Here is a 19642-nt window from a genome sequence, read left to right on the forward strand (position 1 = left end):
TAACTTTTGCTTTACAGCGCGTTGCAGGTTCGGGGGGTAGGAGTTCCGAGCTTCGAAATGGTTTTCTCTCGTCGGACGAATTTTAACGAAGTTGCGACAGCTCGAAGATCGACCGTGTTCGAAAATAGTTTTCACCGGGTCTTTAATACACCGTTGTGCGTCACCGGTTTATTTATACACCGTTACCGGAAATGGACGAAGTAGAAGTAAGCGAAGCATTCCTTCTTCGCAATCGTACATTCTTTTATTACCATACGCGAGCTCTGTCGCAAGACACGAGTGTCCAAAACTGCCCTCGTTTCGTTTATCGCAAATTATCGAATTGTGTCAACGTACTCTAATCTTCGAAAGCTCGTGCACGTAACGCTTCTGCTCCAAGTGGTAACTACGAAATGATGATACGGTGCAATCGGACATTACCAGCAGTATTTGTAAAGCAATGAACCGAAACGAATATAAGAAAAATTAAAATTCAATATTCTCCTAAAGAAATGCACGGATGAAAAAATTGTATACTTTTCTTCTTAATTTTCCCCGTAGAATACACGGGGTATACGCACACACTCGCGTAGCAATCATCGATGGAAGACCGATCCTCCGAGGTAATTTCCTGGTCTCTCATTGGCCGTGGAACGATTCGGTGGTTCCGCGGACAACGGGTCAATTTTAGTCGCGATTCGTGCCAAGCTACTTAGGTTTCGTGCTCGCGCTAATGGAACTCTTTTAGCTCGGGGATAGACCCGGGTCTCGTCCGATACTTTATATTCCGGTGGACGAGTCCCGCGTCATATTTCCGGCCGCTAAGCAGGAGGAATAGCACGACGGGACGAAATGGAATCCCCCGTCTGTGGTCTCGTCACGCGCGACAGGAGCCGCCAAACGGCTCGGTTTTGCGAGGGTCGTCGAAGCGGAATAGGAGGAAGCAGACAGCAGAAGACGGAACGTCGTCGTCGTCGTCGTCGTCGTCGTCGTAGTCGTAGTCGTCGTCGTCGGGCCCCGCTGGGATTATTTGCACATCGTGCCGTCGAGGAGCTTTGCCGGGATCCTCCGCGCGATCGTATACATCAATCGCCGAATCCGAAATTTCGGGGACGGGTCGAATCACTGCTTAACGTCGCACAGAGTGTCGTTGCATATCCACTGTTTGTACACCGTTTGGTAGGTACACGGATATCGATCGAGGCACGATCGAACGAGACGAATCCCTGCGTTTGGTTCGCCACGTTCTTTTATTCTCGTTCGTACGGCTGAGCGAAGAGAATCGAGAACGGTGATCGGACGGTGCTAGAAGTAATTAACGAAATTACTATATGATAGAATAACGAATCTTTCGGGTGCTACGAACGCTCAGAGAAAGTTATCGAGTGGACTATAAACGTGATAGATTGTTACGTACTGGGTTGTTTGGAAAGTCATTTCGTTCTCCAAAATGGAGAATATATAATTTAATAAAACGTTTATATACTCTGAAAAAGTCGTGTTTCATTTTCACCAAAGAAAACGTAGTATGTATATTCAAAGATACTTTCTCCCATTCTTTAATTCGACGAAAATTGCAATCGTAATTTAATTGCGTCTTGTACGTTCGATAGAGTTCTCACTCTCAAAAAGATGTCCCAGTAAATATTCGCAAGGAACTCGAAATTTTAGCAAACCGATACGATGTTAAAATGATACTTAAAATGTACGAACGAACTCGATACAGACTACAAAAGATGTATCTACGTAGCTTATTGTTTAGTCGAGAGGATAGTCTTGTACTCTGTCCCCGAAAGCGAGGGTTCTTTCGAGACTCGAATCTCGGCTGGAATACGAATGAAAGAAAATGGACTTTGTCCGTTCGAAATTACCGGATTGTAGCTCCGGAGAAAATCACGAACGAAAGAATCGACTTTGTCCGAGATTTCCAGATGGTCGCCTACGAGAAAAAATAATTCCCAGGAAGAGGGAACGATCAACGCTGGTTCGTCGTACGCGGTAACTGTTCGTCTTCTCGTTTGCCCGAAACACGCTACTCGTGGTTCGTTTGCAAACAACCGATTGCAAAATCACGCTACACGGTCGAGAAAGCGGACACGTAGTCGAAACTCGGCTTTGTCGCGCGTTCGCACGGTTCGCGCGTGTTCCCTTACGCGAAGCCACGATATTTCACCCAATTATTCCGGTCGTGTGCACTTACAAAGGGAAACGTTTCGGTGATCTTCCTTCACGGGGGGTTGGTCGGAGCGGGGGCGGCGGGGAGGTGACCGTTTCGCGAAAATTTCCATCCGTGGCTCCGATATCGTGTTTTCCGCTCTCCGGTACGGATATTAAGAATCGATGGCTGAAACATTACTCGCAAGGTCGCCGGATTGAAAATATCGCCCGGTCTGGCTGTTGCCTACCTGCTTTTCATACTACATTAGGATTCAACCTTTTCTCGATGGATTCGAAACGCGACCCGATACGAGGAAATTCGTCGACGTATCCGCCACGCGTCCTCCCACTCGGTTTTAATACCGTGCTTATGATTTATGTATCAAAATACATATTGCATATCGGCTCCCTCCGTCGCATTAATGTTGACACTGATTCCCAGGGACGGAACGTTTCTCGATTTCCAACGGCGAGGACTCGCGCGAACGGGCCCAGGCAGATTTTAAAAATACCCAGCACCCGTAGAAACAACGATACACTCGAGCGTTTGAAAACGCTCGCTAAATATCCGTGATCTTCTTTGCCCACGGACGAGGCGAAGAACGAGGTCGCTTTGTACTTGTAACGAAAAACTGAGAAGAATACAGTGGATAGAAACGAATGTACGAAATACAGAATCGTGTGTTTGTAAATAATACGCGTACGAATGTACAGGAAAATTCTTCCGTGACACGATTACACGTATTTACAATCGATGAGAATATTTTGGTAACTTTAAAGAGAGAAGTTGACAACAGGAAGGAACCTTCATGGTTATCGATTCAACTTCGAGGACAATGCAAGAAGAAGGCGACGGAATAAAATACAAGAGAGAGAGAGAAGTATATCTAAAAACTTTTGATAAAATGTTACCAGGTTGAAATTGATGAAATCGATTACCAGGGAAAGAGTCGGCACATAGAAATTGTTACTTTGTACGCACTGTATAAATCCCGTGACGAGTATGCGAAACTATTAGGGAGCGTTCGAAACGGAGAAGCTTGCTCCAACAGTGAAACTCGTCGCGGCGGTAGGAAATAGACACCCCTGGATAATTCTATCCACTTACGGTATTACAGAAGCCAACTTCCTTCGGAGTAGTTACGTAGTTAAATACTTAATCGTACTTCTATAAATATTCACGCTCGACCGGACGGTCTCGTCACTCGATTGCTTCCGCTTCCGGCTGTCGGGATCGTTCTCGTCTCCGTTCACATTAATCGTCGTTGGGTCGCGGGTACGAGCGAGCGAAACGATTCTGGAAGCCACCGCGAGCAGCGAACGGTCTTAGAGTCCTTAGAAAGAAACGAGGGAGACGTAATCTTAAGTAATGCGTCCCATTCGTCAGTTGTTAAATTTTACACACCGGAACGCGGACAAATGGCCGCCGGGATGGAGTTGCAAATCAGGAATTTGTCACCGCGCGGGCCGTTCTTTTAAACGAGTGTACCCGCTTTCGGAACTCGCGGGGCATTTCGTCTGATAACGCTTTTAAATTTTCGTTAGCGCGACGCCCGCGTCCCTTAAACGACGTAAAGTAAGAGAAACGGTCACACGACGGGGGAACACAGTAGACATCTCACGCTATATTCAGCAACTCGGTACATTTATATTGGTCATTCCGACAGAGTTCTTCGCAAATCTCGAATAGACCGCGGGAATCGTGCTTCCGGTTGATCATCGCGGACACGTGTACCGCCGCGACGATTACGCTTTCCAAACGCGTAATCGAACATAATTGCTTCGAGTATCTGAAACGTGTTCGATCCTCGAACCGTCGTAATTTTCATAATTCGAATAATTAAAATTCTATTTTAAAACTCGAACTTTACATTTACCCAACCTGCAACCGTAACGCAATAATAAATACCATTTCTCTGCAACGTATAAAATTTACCAATCAACCAACGGTGTTTCGGAGAACAGTTGATGTATATTTTTATATTGGCCGACTGCTGCTGAGAATATCAAAAGAGGAATTGCGTAATGGATATTATTCGACCTGGATAAAGTTAAACGAATAGACGTTACGTAATATTTACCGTAATTGTATACATCCCGTGGACGGGAAATAATTAAACATTCCTCGCTCGAGGTTCCTTAACGAAGAATTTAATGGCAGGGTAAAGAGCTCGAACTATTAATTTATTTGATATTCTCGAACTATTTCCAGTAAGACGAAAAGGCAGGTTGCAAAGTTCGCGCTGTTTTATCTCTACCCATTTATCGATCCATTTCTGGGTACTCTGTATCTGTAGACGAGAACTGGAGCCTCGTCAAAGAGGAAAGAGATTTGACTCGACTCGAGAACGATAAAGCACATCCTTGTCTTTAATATTTACGTATCGTGCACGGAAGTATGATCGTATATGTGTAAGAATGAATCTTTCGTCCGTAAGACTACTCGGAACAACGAACACGTGTACGTAGCAAGTACATTAAAATCGTTAATAATTTCACCGTTTCTCGTTTATTCTGAAGCCTGGTTAAAAGTTATCGGAATCCATTTTGCGCACTATCCGCGGGCAAACGGTAATTACGAAGTCCGAAGGAGTCTTGGACACGGTCGAGAAAATACCGGGGCAATTTCGAGCTTGTATCGGAGGTCCACCGGAGTCTTTTATTTCTTCGTTTGAAACAACGCCATCGTGGCGGACCAGTTTCCTCCCTGTGTGTGCGCGCTCGCGCGTGTTGTGCCACGCTCGTTCATTCGTTTCATATTATTAAGTTTCTAACGTACTGAAAAGAGTCGGTGGAATGTGTCCCGGGCCCCGGGATAACCGTGAGCTCGGAGCAACGCTAATATTGCCGAGGGTCTTGCCAAATAGTCGCAATAAGCATCCCAATGTCGGTGGCTTCTTGCGACACCGCATTCTGATATGTTCTAGCCGACCGGGGATGGTGGCGCGCAACCTGTTTCCTCGGGGTGATTATCAACCCTCCTCCGCCCTGGGGGTTAATCGAGCCGCCGCGAGAAGAAATTTTGGCTTCATTGCCCGCCCGAGAAACTTCTTTCCCTCTGTCGTAGACTCGCGATAAAGCCGGCTTCCATGGTATTTTCTTCCGTGGTTCGTGGCGCGCACGGTATTTCCGTGGCGGCTCTCTTTTATACGGTGTGCAAACTTTTATTGTTTGCGACACGGTAACCGCCGGATCTATTTAGATTTATACACGACGAGTTCGTGGAAATCTTTGTTCACTTCCGTCGGACATTACGTTTTTATATGCACAGGAAAATTTCCCTCTCGAGAACGCAATTCGCGGTTTTAAAAGCTCCCGGTTAAGTCGGATTCGAGTTCGACCAGGTCCGAGGATCTCTACCGATCAACGAGTATCGTGTTTCTTGTCGAATTCGGTTCGTTTCGAGTCATCCATTCGGACTTGTACGAGTCGACGAGTCGTGAAAATCTTTACTTCCTAGATCGGATATTTTGTTTTCGTTTACTCGAGAAATTTCCCTCTCGAGAACGCCTCGGTTAAGTCGGATTCGAGTTCGATCGGGTCGGAAGATCTCTACCGATCGACGAGTATCGTGTTTTCCGTTAAATTCGAGTCGATTCGAGTTACTTGGAATTATTTGCGTCGAAGGACAAGGTGGACACCGAATATTTTCTTTGATCGTCCAAAATTCGAAAACTAAGGTATATCGGACGTACGTTTTATAGGTTATTTTTCACTCGTATTGGCAAGTAGATTCATTTCCTGAAATATGGACACGTACGGAATGTATCATCTTTTGTATTTCAAGCGGATCGAACGAAAGGAATTAGTAACGAGTATTTTAACCTTATTCGTGCTCGTTCTACATTCCTGCACGTGTCCACACACACAGACACACGCTCGTCGTACTTTGAAATAAATATGCACCATCTTTGGCACGTTTCTGAACACTTAACACCCGATTTCGACCGTCCGGAATAATTTAAACGCGCACATAATTTATTAATCTTCTCGTATCAACGATGACAAGTATCGCGTTTCGCGACAGTTTCCATTCGTTGAAATGTATCTTGGTCGTATTCGGCTCGATCGAATGTTTCTTGTCCAATGTAAAAATTGACACGTGTCGTGTGCCAAATTCGTCTCGCGTGACCGATGAACGAGCAGATACGAAGTTTCACGCAATGTACAGTAAGTCGGTTTATTAAAACTTATACGCGACACGCTCTGAATAAAACTTGCAAATGGAGAAACGAAAGCAGATGAACTTCGAGCGAGCTAATTGATTACAAAAATCGTTAAAGACGGCGAACCGTTCGAGAAATAAAAGCGATTTCGATTTTTGGTTAAATTCTGGTAGAGAATTGATGTTCAGAAACATATACAGAGTCCAAAGAGAGGTCAAAGAAGGGAAACGCGAACGAGAAGATCGAGAAGAAAGAAATAAAGTACTGGAAGGAAAGCAATGTTTGCGAGTGGTCGAATCGAGTCCCCTTGCGTAAAGACTCTCGAATCCTCGATGCTCGTGTCACGGCGCGAAGCTGATTGTAACATTTAAAGTGTTTTCAAACGCGTCCACGATGTAACCTATCGAAAATATCGATTCAATGGACGATTCGAGCATTTTGCTCTGGTTCGCCCGATAATTTCGCTATCAAGAATACAATGCGTAGTAATTTTGAAAAGTGTCCGGTAGATGTTGGGTGGTTGAATCGTTGCCGATGACAAGAATTGAAAATGTTGATTTTACGAACAGAGTCGAACGTTTTGTTCTAATATGTTCGAAAAACGCGTTAACTTGAAATATAACGATGGAGTTGAAAAGCTTCCGGTATAGATTGAATCTTGCCAAATTCTGATGTGTACGGAAGGTTGGTCGTGAGATAAGGTCGTAAGATAAGGTTGTAAGATCTTCGTAAGATCTTCGTAAGATCTTCGTCGATGTGTCCAAGTACACTGATACAAAATAAGATCGCATAAGCAAAACTGAGATACTGTTTCGCAAAGGACTTTCTTCGCCGGATAATCGATTTTGAAAATTTGTCAAGAAACGCGATTCGCGCAATGCGTACCGTTCCATTGATTGTTTACTCGTTGTTTCGACTTACGCCGATGGCCGTGAACAGTGACAATGCCGCTGGATTATCTGTCGTCGAATTCGTTAAACGATGTTTCGAATCGTAACGCGTTTACGTATTGTTCAACGTTTCTACTTCTACACCGTCGTGCATTACCGAATTGTCACACTTTAACGGATAATGTTTTCCAGCTTAATGCGTTTTTCGAGCTCACGGATGGCAACGCGTTTCGGTGCATTCGTTCCCCGTGCTAACGTCTGCGTAATACGTATTACGACATTAGAACGTAATGACTGCGTCGCAGTAGTCGGAACGACATTACCGGTGCATTAAGGTTAACTCGATATCGAGAGTTACTCATCTTTGACATCTTTGCGCCTCTGCGCTTCGCGGAGATATTGGACCGTCTCCTTTGTGCCGTTACTTTCCCGTGGAAATGGCGGAAACAGCGGAACGAGGTCCGCGAACGACGGTTGTAAACGAGTGTCAGTGTCGGAGAGTTTATCGAGTAGGAACCATGGTTTTTCGATTGATCCGACGAATGGTAGCGTCGCGTAACGGCGTCGTGGCGTCGATGAAGATTCGAACGAGATGCTCTGACGCGATCTTTGGGGCCTTTAAGGCCCCACGGAAGACGAGACTCGTTTCGAGGCATATCTCGATGGATTCGAGATTGTCGCGACGAGCAATTCTTAAATCATTGCCTCAACGTTACGCTTCTTACTTGCTCGTATCCGGAACTCGGTGTTGCAAATCTACAGTTGCATTTCTTCGAAACCCTCGACGCATTGGCTCGATTAAAAAAGTAAATAGGATATCGAAGTACTTTCCGCGTGTAGAAAAATGATTCATCGCCTTGTTCTTCCGATTCAACTTTTAATCGGTACGGTGGTTATTTTGTTAAAAGGTGTGGCGTGGTCTGTAGGATAATTGTTAAAATATGTGGTATGATTTATTAAGTTGGTAATTCATACTTTGACAATAGCTGGATGACAGTAAGTAACGTGACTATGATACAATTATCAGACTCTTCGCTCAATACTTCTCGGTTCGACTTTGTTCGATTCGATACTTCTCGGTTTGACACTTCTCGGTTCAACACTTTTCCTTCCGAAAAAAGAAAGATCCTTACCCGTTTTTTCGTTGGGTCTGCTCCGACCCCTACTTCCTCCTCGATTACCCTTGCTCGTTGCTCGCCAAATGCTCCCTTGAAACTACGTTTTCCTAAATCTACGCTAAGCTGGAATTACGATACTGCAAATATTTGAGGACAATTTTGAGAAAACGAAGATCCGATGTTGCGAATTTTATTAATTTGTCGAGAACTCGAACAAATCGATTCGTCAAAGTCTACGTTACCGGTTACGTGTCAACGAAACAGCGAAGAGTTCGGTGTGTTCTCCATTCGACTTCGAAAGGAAGTTTTAAAAGCTCGTCGAACGTTTCGACGTCGTCAAAGAAACCGTAAGTGCTCCAACGATTTTACAAAATCTTCAACGAACGTGTCTTCGTTCCGTAATTGGAATTTTTTTTAATAATCGTCGCCAACGAAACGGAGCATTCAACGGTAAATTCGTGTAAAAGGGAATAATTCTGTTTATTCGTCCAAATAAATCCGATTAATATATACGTAGCGAGAAGTCCGATGCACGGTTTCGCTCGACGATACATTGGTGTTTCGTAAAAATATTAAGGGGAATATATTTGTTTTTTTTTTGTTATTCGATCTGGTTTCGAATTTACGAATCGTTCGCGCGACGGTGTCTCGATGATTCTGATCTCGAGACGAACCACCATGTAATTCGTTCCCTTGAACGTTTACAATCGATGCTTTGCACTTTGCTCGGTACGATTTGTGTAATTTATCGACGACCGATCGTAAACGTTTTCGTAACGTTGGATCCATAATTTCAGTCGGTTGTAACGATAACAGCGAATACGAGTAGAAGAACTAGTTCGTTGTCGGTGAACGAGATCGAACGGTATAAACGTTTGTAAACGCGTGCTGAATTCACGGCTGGAAATTATGTTCACGCTTTATCGGACACCCTCGTAATCCACCGCTCAACCGTTTTAACATCTTCGTAAATTGTTTTCGCTGGAAAGCCCCCTCCCGTCCCCTTCCGCCTCGGACCTAACTTAATTCCTCGTGTTTGTCGTTCGTCCCTTTAACGGGGACCGTTAATTGAAATGTCGCTCTCGTCGTGGCGAAAAAACGAAGGAAACGCGACAATCGCGCGTTAATTCGTTTCAGTTATACGTGTGTCTGTTTCTCGAACGAATATAAACCGCGACGCAACGGGATAAAAGTAACGGTCGAACGGAGCTACGCCGTGAGCGGCCAGTGACAGAAAAGTTATTGGATCGCGTCTGTGGTTTAATAGGATTATTGCAATGGCCGAGTCGAAAGCTATCAGCTCACCGCGCGACGTCTGGAGGAGCCTCGAAATTAAACATTTTCTCTCCGCGTCTTTCCAACGTGCCTCGCCCAAGTATTTCCCCCATGGCTTGTACGGATTTTCTATCAGTTTCCCCTCGTCGTGAAGGTATCGTCGGGGTTCATCGATATTTTTCGTTGCGCGCACTTCCCTACACCGCCCTGCGAGTAGAGTTTCCACGTCGCGACGTTTTATCTTCCGCGTCGTTCCCCTTTTGTAAATACAACAACCGTCGTTCGTCGACGATGTCTGTAAACGTTTAATATTCGTCGCGATTCTCATCAAATAGCCGTGTCAAAATGGAGCGAATTTTACGACGGAGCATCGAACAGCTCCTTACCGAAAGTTTCTGGAAATTACTTCCCTGTGGTTCTTCTATACAGTGGATGGATAAAAATATCCCTTAAAAATAAAATCAATGTGTCCCGACACGGCTCTACGCGTTGTATTCTCTCTGTTGTTGCACCGTAATTCTTTTGAAGAATTTATTTCGCTTTGCCAGCTTCGAGGCGGTGCGAGAGACTGTCCGTAAACTCACGTAGACTTTGTCGTGGAACGATTCGTGCAATGATTTCAACGCGTGACAAGCTGTGTGTTAAATTTCTTTATTCTTCGAGGAGTCGTTTCGAGGTTCGAGACGATACAGATGGCGTCTGGTTACCGCTCGATGAAAGTTCCGAATGCTCGTAACAAAGAGGGTCGTGTTGGCGAACGTTGAGTCGAGACGTGGCAAATGCGTTAAATGATTCGTAAAATATTCCACGTGTTCTGGAACGTGTTGCGTCATGGTGCACCGATGGATCAAGCTATACCGGTGACTGTGGTGATCCAGTTGCTCACTTCGGATATTGCCGTGTAAACGGTCGGATATTCCAACTGGCAGGATCGACTCCACGATGCTACGCCTATGGAATCGTACGATTCGGTTATTAGTCGCTAATAGCGAGTATTGTAACAAGTACCGAGACGGTGTACGATTCGCGGGATTAAAACGACCAAGTGGAGCGAAATTAGATACGCGTTACGATTGTCGATTTTCCTCGTAGAATAATTTTACGAGAGGTTGCAAGACCCTTCGAGATGCAAATTAAAATGTACGCGCGCGTCGAAATAATAATATATGACGGCCGTGCGTGTGTGCACGTACGCGAAGAATCGTTGAGAATGGCCGGTAATCGTTAAGAGTGCTAGAAGAGTCAGTTTTTCAGAGTATCTCGAGAAACAACGCTTTCTCTTCTTCGAAACGAAGAAACAGGCAACAGCGAGCAGAGTACGTATTCCACTGTCGTAACAAGTAGTATAAAGCGATGTAAAAAATTAGTGATACGCGCTGGATACGAAGTAAGAAATTATTGAATATTTCTACCTTTTACGTTACAGTTTGAACGAATGTCGTGGACATCCTCCAGTTGGGAAAACCTCGAACAAGGTAATTGAAACTTACCGAACAACGAGCCGTTAAAAATGAGAGGCGAACCCGAATCACCGACGCAGGCGCTAGTGGTGTTCGATAAGGCGCAAAACATTCTCTGCGTTAATAAGTCACCCCCGCTGGCCTGCTGGCAGTCCTCGTTATTAATTTTCTGCATCGTGCTGCACAAAAGTTCCTCCGAGACGGGACCTAAGAACTAAACAGCTCGGTTGCAATATTTCACCGCTTGGTACAACGTTCTCGAGGGTTTCGACATCGCTCTTACCACGGATGCACCCCAACCGACGATTCGAACCTCAGAACCATCCCCGATCGTCGAATGGATTCGCGGCAATTTGATCGGTTGCTTGCCATTATCGTATTCGATGTTTTCGTAAAGCTGGTTGTCGTGAGAACGAAAAATATTTATATATGTATACGTATCGTTAATTACCGATGCAATTTCGCGTAGCCTGTGGCTCGTTGAAGCACACATTTGTAATCTCGATGAAATTAAAATAATCGTTATATGAAAGAGTTTCTAGAAACACGTCTCGTCAAGACCTCTGGTAAAATATAAATCGTTTCGATAATTGATCACATTTTTTCACCGACGTCCATTGTTTGAATTTCTTCCTCGTTCTTGGTCGCGAGTCACCATTGTACGCGAAATAACAATTTACGAACATACTAAATCCGAACTAATAGCATTCGTTACTTTGTTGGACGTTCACTCACCCGTGCCACGGATAATTGAATATTACGAAGCTTTGTTTCCGTGGTAACATTTTCTTTACAGCTGCAGAATTTTATGGAGTACGTGTAACGACCGATGCACGTGCAACGTTTCTTTACCGCGTACACTGTTCATATAGGAATTGTTCCTCTTTCGCGGTATTAATAAGAAGCAGTAGCTCTCAGTATCTAGTTCATTCGATAAAACTCTACTTGGAAAGAGCTCTGCTCTTGGTATTCGAAATTATCCTCCGTTAACTCTGTTTCGGAGTCGGTAGTCTACGTTCGCGTGACGTTTCAAAGTCGTTCGTATAGATTTCATACCGTGTACTTTCAATTTGCTCAAAATCGCTTAAAAGGAAAAGATCTCGAAACACTCGAACGAAATCCACCCCCCTGGAGTTTCGTATCGGGAAAAATGATTACAACGGCAAGAAAAAGTGATACGCTCGCGATCGATGTTTCTTTTTTCAAAATCGTTTCGCGAACAGTTCTAACAGAGGCTAAATATTAGGTGGAGGAAAAAGTTCGTTTCTTCGTCGGATATAAATCGAATTTCCAGTATCTAATACCTTTTAGAAATAACATAACAATAGCGATATTTTCGAAAGATTCGATAAACAGTTCGATGAACTTACATTCGAAACAAGTTCGAGTCAAGTTGAAATTCGAATGTCCAACTATAAATTCGCGCGAACTTTTTCCAGTATTCGATGTATTCTTGAAAAAACGAAAGAAAAAAAATAAAACAAATCTGTTTTACCTCGATCAGACCGATATCGTAGTCGTAATTAGATTCCCTGAAGGCGGGATGGATCGCAACGCTTTTAATCGCGTAAATCTCACCGCCCTTGTAATAATAGGTCGTGCCGGCCCTCACGTGGAAGCTCTTGACGCGTACCCTGTAAAAGCGCGGGACAGAGAAGAAAAACGTATCGAACCGCGTGCAATCGTACACGCGAACCGGCACCCGGCTGACAATGCGATATATTAATCTTGCCTGAGAGCACACTGCGCTGACGTTATTATCCACTTTTCCCCGACGATACCACCGCCGCAGAAATGCTCGACTTGGTGGCCGAAAAACGTACCATTGTTCTGCAACGAGACCTGCGGGAGAGGCAACGATTTTCTAAATGCCAAATCGACCGTGAAGATCGATCGATCGCACGTTGTACTAACCGCAAATGGATATTTCTCTATGGTGGCTTTCTCTCCTCCGATAATCCGGGATTCCAGCGTGCCCGGAGATCGTGCTGACTTCGAACCGATTCTTTCCCGATAATCGTCTGTACAACATTCAAATCAGACGGAATGTTTAATGCGTTCGCGCGCTGCCGAGGCCACTGGCGCGTGTGATTGCTACGTTTCTTTCTCGTTTGTTCGCGAACCTCGGTATCGTTTGGGGAGCATTTTCCGCCGATTACAAGGGAAACAGTTTTCCCATCTCGGTCTCACGGTTGGGAAATTTTACGCGAAACCGCGGCAGAATTTTCCGTTATTATCCGTTAATTATCAACGTTATTCCGTATTATTCGAACACGATCGACTCGGTATTCGCGAAGAATCGAGGAACGTGTAAGTTTCTCGAGTTGAATTCACCGTGGAATTCGAATTCGGTGACGAATTTTATTATATTCACGCGTTCGTGAATATAAGCTCAACGAGTAGCGAAATTACGTGCAAGTCTCGACGAATTTGCAAGCGCGACACTGCGTTACCTTGTATCTGATTCGCTGATAATACGTTTACGTTTAGTTCAATGTTCGATTCAGAACGAACGATTTAGACTTTAACTGTAACACGAATCTACGATTGTTTAAAAATTGTACAAATTTCCTTGTTTTCGGTTAAGTACCGCACGTTGAAGAATATACTTTATTTCTCGGTGGTTGCGATATCACCGGAAGCACGGGATCGGTTTAACGTTTCGCGAACAAATCTTCCGTGGTAAAGAAAAATCAGAGGAAATCTTGATCGGACGATACATTTGTATCGTTACTGTGAATCTTTATTTACTGAGAGGTGCGAAATTCTAGCTGGAAAAGTTAAAGGACCAAACCGAATTGTAACTTCTTGTACCCTTACAAGTATCTATATAGTTACTGTATCGTTTCAATTATTATAAAATTCGAACGGTTCCGTCGAGAAGAAACTGTAATACCTCGTAACGGGAAATTTCTGACGCGTTAATTAGAAATATACTTCACTTGAATTCCGTATGTGAGCCGTGCAGAGGACCGAACAACCGAGTACCACGATCAGCGGTAAGGCGTACATTTTAACTACGTTTGAGGTCACACGGGGGAAGTGTATCCTTTATAAAGTCGCGGGAACGTAATTTACGCGTAAACAACATAACCCCGCGATTACTGTCTCTTTCGTCCGTTTATCTGGAAACTGCTAATGCCACTAATACGGTCGACATTAAGGGCTAAACCGTCGCCCGTGTCGCGCGACCTGTTTTCCGTGCGCGTTTAGAAAATGATTCAGCTTGTTAAGATAACACCGAAAAACAGTGGCTCGTGTCGCAACGGGTCGTAAACTACAGGATTTGTTAACGTTGCGTTCGTAGAATTATCTCGCGCGATGCGCTACCTGTCGACAAACTGTGTTGTCTCTTTACCTGGGAACAAATCGGGACCGTGACTTATCGCGAACCGAGGGTCGGTCGAGAATCGGTTCTCGGAAACGATCGAACTCGGGGCGCTCGAAATGGTCGGTAAACGAGACGCAACAACCAGGCCGAACGAGATAAACAACAGCGAGTGGGTCTCGTTTCCCATCGAGTGTCCTTGAATAAAAGGAATATTTACGAAAAGGGAGACTTCTCGATCTAAAAACGAGACGTTACTGTACTTTGCATCTTTCGAACCTTGATGACATCTTTGACACCGTGTCTGTCGAACGATAATAATTACGTATCGTGCACGGAATGGAAGTTTAATAGTAAATTGGTTTACTATTTGTAGCCATTTGTAATAACTGGCGTACTACCTTCACCGAAGGAGTAGTCCAAACTGGAGCGAGTGACGAAGAAAGCGAACGCTGTCGGTTGTTCGATGCACCGCAGTGCATCGCGTACCTATCAACGCAATAGAGCTACGTTGAGAGGAATACTCAATACCGCGGTACTACGGTTTACTGGAATAGTACGGTAGAATCTTCTCCGTTGTACGGACTAATTGGGAGAGGAAAAGTGTTCGCGCAAGAGAATTTTCACATAGTAAAATAACAAGCGGTTAGCACTCGGGAGGAAGTAAATTAAAACGAACACTGCGTCAATTTCGTATCGAGTAATTGCGAATAGATTTCTACAGAATAGAATGAACACTTTGTTTTCGTAGAATATTGTAATAGGAAACATACTGTTCGTGTAATGGAACTTTTACAGAACGAAGGGTTGGTATAATGAAAGCTTCTACTGTATAACGAACACGAATTTGACAATGTTTAAGCTGTATACCCGAGCGTATCCGTGGAGAGGATGGTCGTATCGGTTCGAAGGCTGGAGCGCAACTGATTTTTTAATTCCGCGAACAAGTGAAAATGGTTGGGGGTAAGGAATGGTCGAAGGTGGGGGGATGGTCGTCGGAATTGGGAAATTTCGAAAAAACGGATCCAGTGTCTCGAGTGTTCCGCGAGTGTCGGTTCGGGATGCAGCCCGCGTCGAAATTTTCCAGCTCGTGGCTCGTGTTCAACGAAACATTACAAAATGCATCGTTTCTCTCTCTGTGACTGTAACTAAACTCGCGACGCGAGTCAACGGTGGGAATACGCGGAACGAACGATCGAGTTGCTCGCACAATAGTCCGGGGATAAAAAAAAAAATAGTTGGAAATATCAATTTCGCGGTGAAAATCGTTTTTCCTCGATACCGTGGATTATTACGAAACTAATCGACCTATACGGATATCGGGTTTAACGCGTGTACCGGTCACCGCGTAAAATGCTCGCAATTTCGTTGTGCCCGCTCGTAGCTTCATTTCTATCCAAGTATCGAATTTATTAGCCGGAAGCGCGCGAACGTATTATCTTGAAAAATAATTTCAATTACTCGTCGCATAGGATCGCTCTGTCACGAAACGAGAATCGGTGATAAATATTCCGTCTGTTAGCGACGGTACTCGCGCGTGTACGCGTACACGCCATCGGCGCGGCGCGGCGTCGCTTCAGCGGGACGAAGTAACGCGATATTTATTATTAAATTAACATATATCGGCGCCCCGTTGGATATTGCTCGCTGATTTTTGGCCGATGGGGGGCATTAAAATATAAATCGGTCGCGCGATATTCCCCCGGATGTTCTTATTACTCGTTTTCTGCACTCTATCGCGATTAATAAATGGACGCAATAACCGGGATCCCGACCCGGTGTCGCGCGCCTCTCCATTTTATTCAATGCACCGGCCCCGTATAATTTTCGGACTAGTCCGATAATGTTCTTATTCCTCGTTCCGCATCGAATATCTACTCTTTGGAAATTTACCGAATCGTTGACGCGAGTTTTCGAGCGAACGAGGTATTTAACGCTTTCGGCGGTGTCTATCGATACAATTCCATCACGATTCATCGCAACGTAGTTCGATCGGTTAGTTGGAAACTGCATCGCGGTTGTACCTTGCATATTTTGCTCAATTATCGTTATACTTTGTACCTTCTATACTTGTAACTGAAAATAAGAAACAACGATAAAAATACCTTCCATCCTGTAGCAGGAACGTACGATATTTGAGAAACGATGGAAACGATCGATTCGAAGTTCGATGAGTGTACAATATTGGTTCACGAATTGGAGATACATTATTCAAAATCGAATCGAGAGGAGAAACGAAGAAAGTCTAGATCTTCGGGCTTTTATCGAGCCGAAGTAATGAAACTAGTGAATTGTTTGGAAAGATAGGAAACTACGTGACATTGTTACGAAACTGTTCCTATTAAATATTTTAAGTTACGCATCCTTGACGAACGATCGAAGAAACGACAGTTCGTACGACACCTAATAACACGAAACGCTATCGCGAGATCGAAGCTTATTCGCGGTATCTTCGCGTGCGCGGTAAATATTACGAGTTACACAATACTTCGGAGAGATCCACGCATTTAATTGGATTACTTTCTTTTATGATGCAAGTTTATCGACAAACAGGCGAACAGTTCCATGTGATCGAAAATATGTGGCAATCGACTAAAGCGCCAGATTCTATATAAAGAGACACGAAACGGGCGCTGTACCTTGTATTCGTTGCAACTACGGTCGAGACCGGAGCTTTTGACCGTTCAAGGTCACTCGATCGTACATCGTATCGAACAGAAATTTCGCTTTATTCGTTTATTCATCATTATCAAAAAACCAGCACCGTACCTTATTCCGGTTTAATCGATTCTTCTTGTTACTGTGCGTACAAAATTGACAGAGGTGATCGAGAAACGAACATGGAGAGCGTAGAGAAACGTTTCGGAGAACGCTGATCGATTCGCGCGGGATATCGTTCCGAAGAGCAGCGTTCGTTCCGATAAAAAAGAAATTTGAAATATCTCTCGCTTCTCCACGATACTTTTACGCACGGAACGACGCGTAGCGTCGATACATCGGAGAATAACTGCGCAAAGTGCGATTACACCTTGCGGGCACATCGCTTCGCTTACGGAGAAAGAATCGGATCGCGAAAGGATCGGTCTCAACGAATTTATAGTTCCCTCTGTACCTCGGTTATTGATCTTCGACGAAACGGGTGACCGATTTCGATCGCGCGACGCACTTTACACGGTGAAAGATCGAATCGCGGAAGGATCGATCTCTTCGAGTTTATAGTTCTCTCTGTACCTCGGTTATTGATCTTCGACGAAACGAGTGACCGATTTCGATCGCGCGACGCATCTTGCACGGTCAGAGGGAAGTTTGCAGAAATTTAGGAGTCGCGAGGGGTCTCGTAACGGACCACCGTGGAACCCGCGGGAAATTCCTCTCGCACATAGGACGGGGGATATTGCAACGAAGAAATTTCAAGACGGTGAAATCTCTCCGATGACGAATCGCGCGAACAGTCATCGCGGAGATAACTTCCCTACGGAATTCCTCTCCGTGTCAACAACGTCTGTAATAATGAGTCACTAGCAAACACCCGGGGGATTAAAAACAGACACTCTCTCTCTCTCTCTCTCTCTCTCTCTCTCTTTCTCTCTTTCTCTCTTTCTCTCCGCCCGTGCAAACACCGACAACGCGTTTCCTCGTTAAAAAGATCGGCGAGGAGAACGCGGTGTAATTTGCAATTACACGGTCCGCGTAATAGCGTTGGCCCGCGGAACGAAACGCTAAGCAGCGCGTGCGCGTGCGCGCGTACCAGCGCGGACAGTAATTTTGCGCGCGCTTTATCGCCAACGGTGCCCTCCTCCTACCCCCGCTACCTCTCGGTACCTCGATGAGCAAAAATTATCGCAACAATTTTCGTAACTCGCCGGCGTATTTCATTCGGTTGTTTCCACCGCTCGGTGGTCCCTATTCATCCGGCCATCGCGAGAATATTTCACGGGACGCTCGCGAGAGCTCGAATTCCCCCCTCGCCCCGTAAAATGTGCATTCGTAATCCGGCGTAGACGACAATCCGCGATAAATTTGGATGAACGTCGTCCCCCATTCACCCCCGTAATTTCAATAATCGTATCGGCTCTAAGCGACGCGGCGATACGACGACGCTCGGCCTTGACGCGGTTTTTTCCTTCTTTTTTTTTTCTCTCTTTTTATCAGCGATCGCGTCACGATTAAACGCTCTCTTCCGACGATAAGGAGAATCGCGTTGTTGTTATTATTATTATTATTTTTGTTTGCGCAATGGATATCCTACGTGTGTCTCTGCGTTAATTCGCTCGATTGGAAGCGTTTTTCACGACCGCTTCGTCGGCGAGAATTGCTCCTGGCATGGTTTTAATCGGAGCAGGGAGGGGGAAACTGCAACCATGAAAGTGAACACGATCGAGTCTTGTCGAGGCCTTCGAGTACCGTGCTGGAGTCACTTTTGACTCGTCAATTTCTTCGAGACAGGCGAGATACTCGCTGTTGCAACGACAATGATTATTGATCCGAGGTTAAATTTATTCCAAAACGAGTTACCATAATTGGGATACACGACGCAGATGTTTGTTATTTTAATTGTAGTTTTATAGAATTACTACTCGATACGCGTTGGTTTGTTATTTCACTTGTAATTTTGTAGAATTACTACTCGAAACGATCAATAGCATCCAAGATCGGATTATTCTCAGGACGTATGCCTCGCCTAATGGCATCGATATTTTATTCTCGATTTTCGTGTATTCGTAATGGATATCTGACTGAACATTTCTTTGTTTTACGTCAAAGGCGAAGAAAAATCGTGTGTGCGTTTAATAACCATTCTCTCAGCTCGCTTGTTATCGAATTTGAAAATCCTTGTTCCTTTCTTATTCGTGTCCTGGATTCATAGTCATCGTCTGTACACGTAATCGCACGTTACGCGTATTACTGGCAAGTAATACGACGCATATTGTTAGATCGCACGATCGTCGAATAACGTCACGATACTGATCGATCACGATTACGATCCACGTAACTCGAGATTAATACTTTCTAAACGAAGACAAATATTCAACAATTTTTGCGTAAAAATAGTCACCGAATCGATCGAACGTCCGTCGTTTCTCGCGGGGATCAATTTAATCGCTTCGATCTGAAATTGTTGACGTTTCCCAGATTTTAAACTCGTACACTTTATTTCCGAACACAATCGAATCCGAATCGATCATCGGATCGATAATTGAACCGGTGCACTTGATACGAAAATTAAACTTCTCCGCGGGTGCTTAAACGCGCTTCACGCGCGTATCAA

The 19642-nt window shown here is 44.6% G+C and overlaps 1 protein-coding gene across 1 annotated transcript; it reads right to left on the reverse strand.

Annotated features, from left to right (window-relative positions):
* Positions 1-10234: 10234 nt before the first annotated feature.
* Positions 10235-13190, reverse strand: LOC143152569 (trypsin 5G1). The gene is made up of 7 exons (XM_076322868.1): positions 13169-13190; positions 12960-13066; positions 12778-12887; positions 12541-12679; positions 11329-11442; positions 11076-11259; positions 10235-10536 (listed from the first exon to the last, which is right to left on the reverse strand). The coding sequence occupies exons 1-7, from the start codon at positions 13188-13190 to the stop codon at positions 10433-10435; spliced, it is 780 nt and encodes a 259-aa protein (XP_076178983.1). The 3' UTR covers positions 10235-10432.
* Between the last annotated feature and the right edge of the window lie 6452 nt (positions 13191-19642).

This window comes from Ptiloglossa arizonensis, chromosome 11, assembly GCF_051014685.1.
Source record: "Ptiloglossa arizonensis isolate GNS036 chromosome 11, iyPtiAriz1_principal, whole genome shotgun sequence".
NCBI lineage: Eukaryota > Metazoa > Arthropoda > Insecta > Hymenoptera > Colletidae > Ptiloglossa > Ptiloglossa arizonensis.